General features: G+C 46.9%; 2 protein-coding genes across 7 annotated transcripts in view; one reads left to right on the top strand and one right to left on the bottom strand.

The window, feature by feature from the left end:
* The first annotated feature begins 210 nt into the window (after positions 1 to 210).
* zmp:0000001174 (retinoic acid-induced protein 2) lies at positions 211 to 8,127 on the top strand. Of its 4 annotated transcripts, XM_062450934.1 has the most exons (4): positions 847 to 2,263; positions 2,372 to 2,603; positions 3,126 to 3,309; positions 5,486 to 8,127. In XM_062450934.1, exon 4 carries the CDS (start codon positions 5,566 to 5,568, stop codon positions 7,261 to 7,263), a length of 1,698 nt encoding a protein of 565 aa, XP_062306918.1. In that variant the 5' UTR covers positions 847 to 2,263; positions 2,372 to 2,603; positions 3,126 to 3,309; positions 5,486 to 5,565; the 3' UTR covers positions 7,264 to 8,127. The 4 variants fall into 4 exon arrangements, with proteins under 4 accessions (XP_062306917.1, XP_062306916.1, XP_062306918.1 ...); XM_062450933.1 differs by lacking the exons at positions 847 to 2,263; positions 2,372 to 2,603; positions 3,126 to 3,309 and adding an exon at positions 211 to 355; XM_062450932.1 differs by lacking the exons at positions 847 to 2,263; positions 2,372 to 2,603; positions 3,126 to 3,309 and adding an exon at positions 211 to 351.
* A 1,270-nt stretch (positions 8,128 to 9,397) lies between these two features.
* The window catches only part of LOC134011091 (sex comb on midleg-like protein 2), a 14,727-nt gene continuing 14,508 nt past the window's right edge, over positions 9,398 to 9,616 (bottom strand). For all 3 annotated transcript variants that reach the window (XM_062450535.1, XM_062450534.1, XM_062450536.1), the window contains one exon: positions 9,398 to 9,616. This exon is cut by the window's right edge and continues 1,868 nt beyond it. The gene's annotated coding sequence lies outside the window, so the exon portion shown is untranslated.

Genomic DNA, 9,616 nt, shown 5'->3' on the forward strand with positions numbered 1-9,616 from the left:
AGCCTACACGTTATTTTATGTGGTCCTAAAGGGTTTTGTTTATCTCACTATAAATCTTTGTTAGGTTTATGTATTTGGAGGGTTAGTAGGTTTATTTCCTTGAAATAAATGCAGCTTCCGATGAAATCCGAGAGAGGGAGGGCCCAGGGAGGACCCGCTATGACGCTGCGCGCGCAGCCTTGCTGTCACAGGATTACATCGTTCCTGGGGGTATTAACCGAGGCTGGCAACGTCAGGACTATGATGGGAATATAAAGCGTTATTTATAACAGAATATAATCTCCCAATTCTGCCATTTCACTTCTTTCGTCACCTGAAAACCCCGTTTTGAAAAGAACTTCTGCCGGAATGGTAGGTAAGCTTGTTCTGTTAGGCTATCACTCGTGTGATAAATATATTTTGTATAGAAGGATTGCATTAAGAGGACTTGGGATGAACCAAAGCTATTCGGTTCTTTATTTACCTTGTCGCCGACATTTTTTTGTGTCTACCCAAATAAGCGTCCTACTTTTAATATGGAAATAGCATGGAACCGAGAGCATATTACGCTTTTCCTACAGTTTGCGCAAATGTAAATTAATCCACTAATGGTTCTAAATGTAGGCTATTGTCCATGCACAAATTGGATATGTTAATTCATCAATATCAACCAGGATGTCCGATCTGTGCTTTATGCATTTGGCAAAACGGTGTCCTTATTTAAAGGGAAGCAAAATGCCTGAAGCATACAAGCACGCACATTAATGTAAGATTTGGTATACTAAGATACATAAAAAAAAAAAAAAACTGCCATACGATATGCAGATTCAGCGTTTCACCTTGCGAATGGCCATGTATGTTCTGCTATTGATTCCCAACGAACTCGATTAAGAACAATAGCTCGTGACTATATTTTCAGTAGATAAGGCAGGTTGCTCATAAACTGGTTTGTGCTTTTTGACTTTGAGGGATCTGTAATGTAGCAAAGCAGCAAGTAAAAGCCTAGTGTAAAAATGTAAACAATGGTCCTCAGGTCTACTGCTCTACTTTCACAGGGTCATGCAAGGCGCAAAGAAAGATAGGCTACATACACTGATATACCACTGCTATACCAATATAACACATTTATATTGGTTCATGCTTGCAAATTAACTTGACTGTTGTTGCCTGAGAAGCTTTAGTGAATACACAGTCAGCCAGTTTGTAAGCAGCACTGATGAAGCCAAAGAAGCAGAAAGCCTGGCATTGAAGGATAAGGCCTTACCACTGCCTGGGAACAGTAGATAAATCAATGCTAGCATTGTGACACTCCTACGGTTTGCCTGGCCTGATATCTCACCATATGTAGCCCACTGTGTGGTCTCTCTGCATTAGAATAAAAAAAGAGAAGAATGTTATCTGTCCTGACAAATTCCCATGCTAATGTTTAAAGATATTCATTGAGAAGGAATCGTAGCATAGCAATGATGTATTCCACTGTTGTTTTGTCTGCACAGTGGAGCTGGGAGTCTGGTTATGTTATATATCTTATCTCTAAACATATTTATGTCCTTGTGAAAGGCCCTGCTGTGGTTGATCAATGTTTATGCACTTAACTGAATAAGATGTGCGCTGTTTAACGCATTTGTTTACGTGTGTACTTGAAAGCATACAGCATTAATCAACTGTTTTCAAAACTCAACCACACTAAAACAAGGCTGTTATGATCTTTACAACATAGCAGATGCTCATTTACGACATAGTAAGATAGCAATGTTTTGTTTATCACTCTCAGCTATGTAACATCAAGTACTGTGCTCGACCCAAAGAGCAGGCATATTTGAAGAGAGACAGCGAAAACAGACCTCTCAACCAAAACAGCACATTTACATCCAGATTGTTGTCTCCACTGTCAGCCACACAGCCTCTGCTCTCATCAGTATTCTGAATATAATAATGGTAATTTGATTTGAGTTCAGCCTCGCTCGTATAGGCGGGTGGGTGTGTGGAACATGAGATTAGTCTCTGTGCACGTCTGTAGTACGGGCTAATTAGAGCCGGGCGGGGGGAGTTTCTATCAGATGACCTTTGGGTCTAGGCCGCTTTCGAGGCCTCGTCTCTGGGTCTTTGTTCTCCTGCATCTCCCCTTCTGTGTTCCTCCCTCCAGCAGCCCTGACGGAGGTGGACCCACATTTTGACTGTCCTCAAGTAGTGCATACAACGTGTAGCAACAGGGGTATAGCCAATTGCACCCCTTGTCAAAGAAAGGGAAGCGATGTAAACAAGGACGGAGAGAATGCATTGGGTGCGTAACTCGAGTGTTCGTCAACGTCGACCTTTGCATCCAACCGTATTTTCTCAGCATGGAACTGTACCGTTCGCTGTTGTTGTTGTTGTTGTCCTTCTGCCGTAGAGTGCGGGAGCGCATTCCTTTGCCGAGGCGAGACCAAGACGTAAATGTGGAAATCATTACAGTCGAGGCGGGAGAGATTTCCACCCGAGCTGCTATCCTTCTCCGTTTGCCCAGTCTACCCATAATGCATATAAGCGCTGACCCAATCTGCACCACGATGTTTTACTGAGGGACTGTGTTTTATGGCTTTAAGCAGCACTGAACAGACACCATGGCCCCTCTTGTCAAAACAGTAAGTGTTTAGAGCTCGTCCTACTTTGCTGTAAAGATAATGGATGATCATCAATAAGCGCTCTGGTTTCCACCGCGTGCCGTCTTACATTACCTCATATTTAATTAAAGCACTGTTGCTTTGGTGATATTTATAACTGTCCCTGGACCTTGGGAAGGCCTGCATGGCTGACTGAGTCCCTTCAAGGTAAACAGGACCGGAGGTCATCCTTGATTAGTATTCAAGTCACATGGAGCGAGAAGTGACCGTAGTGATAATGTATTCTGAATGGAAACTGGTATGTGTGTGTGTTTTAGATGAGCTAGGTTTAACCCATTCTGCCTCCACTTTGACATCACTCTGACTTCAACTCAGAGAGACGTACTGAAAGACCATACGTTAAGCAGTTTAGTTCAACCTTGTTTAAATCGACAAACACACACGGAGGGAGGGAGAATGGGCACACCTTCTACTCTTCCCACGGTGCTGTTTCTCGTTCTTGTCGCCACCTGTGAAGTGCTGAACTCACATTCCTGCCCGCAGCTTCAGCGGAGAGCTACGATGCGTGCAGGGCAGCATAGACGCCGAGGCCAGGTAGCTGGACGTGTCTCCTGCAAGACCTCCAGACCACCTGACCTGAGGGCAGATTCACACCCCGCTCAGCCTTCTCCGATGGGCTGTAGCTGCACACAGGACCTGGATGCAGGCGCCCCCTTCGGTTAGAAAGGTTTGCTCTACGTGGCGTGATTATATATATATTCAATTATGGTTAAAGAGAGGGGAGAATATGAAAGGCCATGCTGCTTACAGCTTGTTCACCTGACATGTCATAGGGGAACATTTGCTCATTTAAAGTAATAGTTATTGATTGATAAACATGCTTCCGAGTGGAGTGCGTCCATGTGGACAGGTCCCCATGGCAACAGCATGATACGGATGACTGGTGTGACATCCTTGTTGACTTATCCACCAAAAGAGGGCGAAGCCAAATGTGTGGTTCATATCGTATCCACTCTACCACAATTTCATGATCTCACTGGACATCATTCACAGTGAACAGACGCCATCTTTTTTACAGTCTATAAATAACGTGTTTCTGCCTGGCTGGGCCAGGAAAAGACCGGGGTTTCAGCACAGAGGCCACAAGCTATAAATACACATAAGCTTTTATTGGATTCTTGCAGGGTGTGTTTAAGCATGTTTTTATTCCCAAAGCGCACACTCCCTAGACCTGTCCCTTGTGTCCAATGGCGACCAAGTGATCAGCCAGGCGGCTAGCCCAGGACCTTCATGTGATCCATCAGAAGGCTGTTACCATGCTGTTGCTGTGTCTCGGCCGTGCAGCAGAACAATATAGAAGCTGCCCTAGGGGGAGAAAGCTCCTCTGAATCGCTCACTGGGGCAACCCAACACCACATGGAGGCAATTTGGTCAAAGAAATTTGAAATAGGGCCCTTCCTTTGTGGTGTGGCCAGCTGGTTGGCATTCTGTTGGGATATTGAAGCGATTCTAGTCATTGTTTTAATGTACGATCACCGAGAAGCAGAATGTTAGCGTTTTTCGTTTCGCTTTTTAGCTTTGAGTTTCTAATGGTTTAAAGGACACACATGCTCCTCTGCGTGTTGATCCATCTATAATTGAGCTTTGCTGATGCCTTAGAAGCCTACAATACCTATTGACCCCACCCACTTCCCCTCCCCCCATCCCATGAAGCATCATGGGAGATGGATGAGGACTGGCAGCTCCGAGTGTGATGTCAGGGTGTGATGTCAGCTGCCACACTGAGGAAAGGATCGAGTCAGGACCACAGAGTAGGCAGTGACGAGAGAGGAGTTCTGCATTCAAGCTGTTTAGGGATGGAGATATAATCCAAAATCTGGATGGATTAGATGAGACACATCCACTCTTTCTCAAACCACAGGTGGTCTAAAAGCTTTGAGTACAGTATGTCTAGATCTGTGTTTGTTGTTATGGTTGGCCCTGTCTTGCAAATGTAGTTATGCTTTTTTTATGATGAGTCTTTCCTGTAAGGTAATATTTACTAGACTGAATCATCTCCAGACATTGTGGCCACCTTGTTGTATTTCCAGTTCTGCTCTGTGATTTATACATTTTTTCGCAATTAGTATTTATTTCAGCGTTTTGGCAGGCTATTTAATACATCTTAAACCAATAAAGTTAGATTTATGGTCCTGGTAGCGTTCGAAGTATGTGTGTTTGTTTGCCAAATAAACACATTAATGCATTGAGTCTTGTAAATAGTTGACTGCATCATGTTTTACTCTTTGATGTACAGTGTGTAAATGATCATATTGAACATTAGGTGACAAACTCTTTAATAGATCCTTGGTCAAATCTAGTTTTTACTATATTACAATTTTGGGGAAATCATGAGAACAAATAATAGTGAACCAAGCAATCATAGTTTGGTGCCTTTAGTTTTTACTGATGCACATTTAAGATGAAACCACTCCATGGGAGCCCAGGAGCATACATTTAGTACATTTCTGCCAGGGGCTTCTTGGACCCTGAAATGGGAAGCTTCCCTCCATCCAGCTACATATGGCGTATTACCCCAGGCTTAACCTCTTCACCGCAAGTCTTAAACCACAGGAGAGGAGGGGCGTGGGGGGCAATTGGGGCTGGGAGGGTGGGAGGGGGAGGGGGGGGGGTAGCCTCCCTACAGTGTGTCTGTAATCAGGGGGAACCAGGCAGGGTAATGGAGCGATTTGACTGCTCAGCAGAACCCCTCCATGTGTTGGTGGATTAAATCTGGGTTTGAAGAAAGCGATAACCTCAAGTCTGCCCCATTTGCTGACGCTTTAAAGACGGAAACCAAGAGACCCCGATTTTTATTGTATGTCGCTAATGGTGTTTTTTCTGCCCCCCCCCCACCCCCCCAGGACTGCATACACCAATGGGATAACCACGAAACCCGACACTAACTTGTGAGGAACGCTTTCTTCAGACTAAAGACCAGAAGATGGAGGATACCTTTAAGGACGAAGTTTCCCCGCCCGTGTCCAGCTCCCAGACCGACGCGTGTGACCGTGAAGCGGGAGGAGGGAACGTGATCGGCAAGTTGGAGAACGACATCAACGCGGCCATCCCTGCGGACCCCTGGGACATCAGTGGACAGGGCCTGACGAAGGCGGGGCTCGCCCCCTTGGTCGACGCTTCGGGCCCCCCGGCGCTGAACCCAGCCTCGGAGGCCCCGGGGGCCGTGGCTCTGAAGGTGGCTACGGCTGTCCTGCAGCCTCTTTGCCTGGGGGAGAGCCCTGTGATGCTGCCCATCCACCTCCAGATGGCTGGGTCTGCTGCGCCTCAGGTTGGCCAGATGGGGGCAGCGCCCTACTTCATGACTAACCAAGGGCCGATGTCTCTGCCCCTGGTCCTGGAACAGCAGCTCTTCCAGCACCTGGGTCCCTCCGTGATCCCCCAGGGAGGCCCCTGCCAAGCCATCCCCCTGCAGAACAACATCGTGTGTCAGAACGCCTCTCTGACGTTTGCGCCTCCCCCCCCAGCGCTGGAGCAGAAGCCCGGGCAGGCCCTGGACTCAGGCCTGCTCTCTCTCCTCCAGAACCCGGCCTTCGCCGCCATTCTTCAGGACCTCTTCCCCACGGCGGGGAACTCCACTACCTGTCAGTCACCAGGATCAGTCCAGTCGGACCCTTTTGCCTCTGCCTTTCTCTCACCCCCTCCTCTCCCACATCCCTACAGCTCTCCCCTGGCACCGCTGGTCCCTCCAGCCACCCTCCTGGTCCCCTATCCCGTGGTCATCCCCCTCCCTGTGCCTTTGCCCATTCCTCTGCCCATCCCCATCCCCGTCCCTCAGAGCGAGGACTCCAAGGGGAACCTGCCGAAAGCAGCTTGCACTGTGAGTAAAAGCACCCAGACGTACTCTACCTCTCCCCCTCCGTCGCCCGGGAGCTTCATGTCGTCCGGTCAGCTGCGACATGCCTCCTCGTCCGCTCTCCTGTTGGCCGAGGGAGAAGTGTTGGACCTGTCAATCAAATCCTGTCCCATAGAGCCCAAGCAGGAAATGCCCTCCCCGCAGGAGAACGTGCTCGACCTATCCGTGGCTGGCGTACGGAGGACCTGCATCCAGTCCTGCGGCTCCGGTGGTTCCCTGAAGGGGGAGAGAGATTGGCCGTGCCTGTCTGGTCAGAAGGCACACCCAGGGGCCCTATCTCTGGGTGTGCTACGGCCCCTGGAGTGCACCCAGAGGCTGGACTCCAAGCTTCTGAGCGGCCTGGCCTCTCTGGAGTTCAGCCGGCAGCACAAGTGGGTCGTGGACAGCAGTGGCGGGGGCAGCTCCCTGGGCCGGGAGGCCTCTCTCAGCGGGGCGGGTAACCTCGAGATAGTCAGCACCTCGCAGACCGCCAAGGTCATCGTGTCGGTGAAGGACGCCATCCCCGCCATCCTCTGCGGGAAAATCAAGAGCCTCTCGGGGGTGTCCACCAAGAACTTCTCCATCAAGCGAGACGGCCCCCAGGGGGCGGCCCTCCAGCAGCTCTACGGAGCCCCATCCCGGGGCCAGGGGGAGCAGCGAGACCCCAACGACCCCCTGAAGAAGGTCCCTAAAAACCGAGCCATCAAACTGAAGAAGGTCAGCTCGCAGGAGATTCACATTCTTCCCATCAAGAAGCAGCGCCTCGCTGCGTTCCTCCCCAGGAAGTGAGAGTGATCGAGAGGGAGTGAGGGGGGGTGGGGGGTGGTTAACCTCTTGCGTCCTCCCAGCCAGCACCAAACACCACAATAGAAACCACGTGCAGTCTGAAATAGTTTCTAATGGAAGGCATGGAAGATTTAAGGTACAGCATGATGCAGGAGCATTGTTTAAAAAGGTAGCCGCGGCATATTTATGAACACCTGTACCTTTTTGCGAATTTTATTTTATGAGATTAACTCTTTCTGGGGATCGAACGGGAATGAGCTGTCCATATGACACTGGTGGAACACTGCTCTCTGACCATGAACTCTGGACTACCAGTGGTTTCAATCTTCTGGGTTTATGGTTGGTTTTCACTTGTTTTAATACCTATGTGAGCAGACTATAGGCCATGAAACCGGATTCTCTGAGGTCTTCAGGTTACATTATTAGAGTGGAGCTGTATATAATGTCAGAGGCTGTCTGTGGCTGTTTAAACCTGTCCCATCCTTGAAAATGGCTATATTCATCAGTAGCCCAGTGAAGCGAAGCGTCTTCTTTGATGAGGAGGGGGTTAGCATGGCAGGCTGATAATGACTTGGCTGGGTTCAGCCTCCACTTTCATTAACTTTAATGAATGTCGGAAACGGCTGTCAGAGGCAACAAAGCACAGTTTTCATCATTTTGTTTCATGGGTGGAAAAAAAAGGGTTCTAACTCTTAGACTTTTTGTACACTCTTCATGTTGAAATGATCAAATCATTGTCAAAAGAGTAACAAATCAGATGTAAACGGTTACAGGAAGTAACTGTTTATGTGTTTAAATGATCTCTTTTTTAATTTACAGTACAGCCATGTTGTTAAACATGTAGCATCCAATTTTAGGGCAAAGCTAAATAATCCAACATTTGTGATTGAATGTAGTTTGATTGGAGTGTAACAATATACAGTTTGATATTCATAGATGTGTACTCCTATGAAGCTGGGTCATATAAACTGTATCTACAGTTCCTCAGAAAGAACATTTATCTTCCCATCTCTATTAATGTGTGCACTGTGTACAAACCCTAATCTTAGCGTGTCACCTTTAATGTTTTCTTTGCACATATCATGTAGTTCTTCTATCCGTTCTATCCATGCTTGTGCTTAGAAGTGTGTCAGTGAGTGTAGTGGCGTGGGAGTATTGATCCTATCGGATGCACTTTGTCCTAAAGGTTCCGTTGCGTGTGAAGTTACAAGGTGCCTGTACCGGCGAGGTTTGTGAGCTTTGGCCCGTACTTGGGCCTGCCTTCTATGGTTCTGCATCCTGTGATGAAGGAGGTTCCGTGGAGCTCTGGAGAGGCCAATATAAACGAGTGGCCTTTTTGTCTCGCCATGGCAGGAAGATGTCAATCAAAGCATAAAACCTGGAACTCAACCAAATGTCCGCTTTAGAAACTGTTCAGTCAAGGAGACCAAATCCTGCTGGCGCCGGTTACTGCATCAGAACATTCACCATGAAGTGCACTGTGATGTAACAATGGGAGGGAGTTGTACTTCCTCGATTTAGTGCGTTTCTAATCCAGAAGATTGACGTCTGATCAGAAATGTTGTGCTTCATTGATATTTATTATTCTACTGACATTTAATTTATAATGATGTGAGCAGATGTTGGCAGGAGTTGGCATTACCCTGGGGAAATACATTTCAATCTGTCAGTCAAAATCATCTTGTTCTTCTCTAGAAGGATAATGGAACCACAACTAGCATCTTGATGAAAGATGTCAAAAAACCCAGTTGGCACCAATGTTCAGTGTTTGTGTTCCTTTTGTGTGTTGTTCTTATTCATTTACAGGGTGTTGAGATGAAATGCCTCCAGGCCTTTGAGTAATGACAGATTCACTGTCCTGCCTCTGGAAGAATGGGAATCTCAGCTAAACTGGACAGTATGAAAACAATGGCTTTGTTCATATTCAGCTTCAACGAAAATGCCTAAAGTGAATTCACACCCTCATGATTTTACATCTTTTTTTTGTTACAGTTGCTGGTGAAAGGCATTGTTTTCCTATTTATAAACATCTAGTCAGAATAGGAACGAATGTTCTAAAAATCATTAAAGGGCTTTTATTTGTGTTGCAAATGCAAGAGGCCTCGTGCATGTCACAAATGGACGCAGATGAAAGTCATTTATTGATTAAAGTATCCATTTATTTTGTATCTTTTTTTAAAGCCATTCATTCTGCACACACATCCTCATTTAGTATGTATTGGGTATCCGTGTACTGAATGAGAATTTTTCTACTGTGAACCATCTGATGGTGAGATGTTTTGTAAACAATGCAGGTGAATGATTACATAAATAAACGCATTGAGCAGTTTTGTGTATTACCGGCTCTACTTCAGAT

The sequence above is a fragment of the Osmerus eperlanus genome, chromosome 24 (assembly GCF_963692335.1).
Source record: "Osmerus eperlanus chromosome 24, fOsmEpe2.1, whole genome shotgun sequence".
Classification (NCBI taxonomy): Eukaryota; Metazoa; Chordata; class Actinopteri; order Osmeriformes; family Osmeridae; genus Osmerus; species Osmerus eperlanus.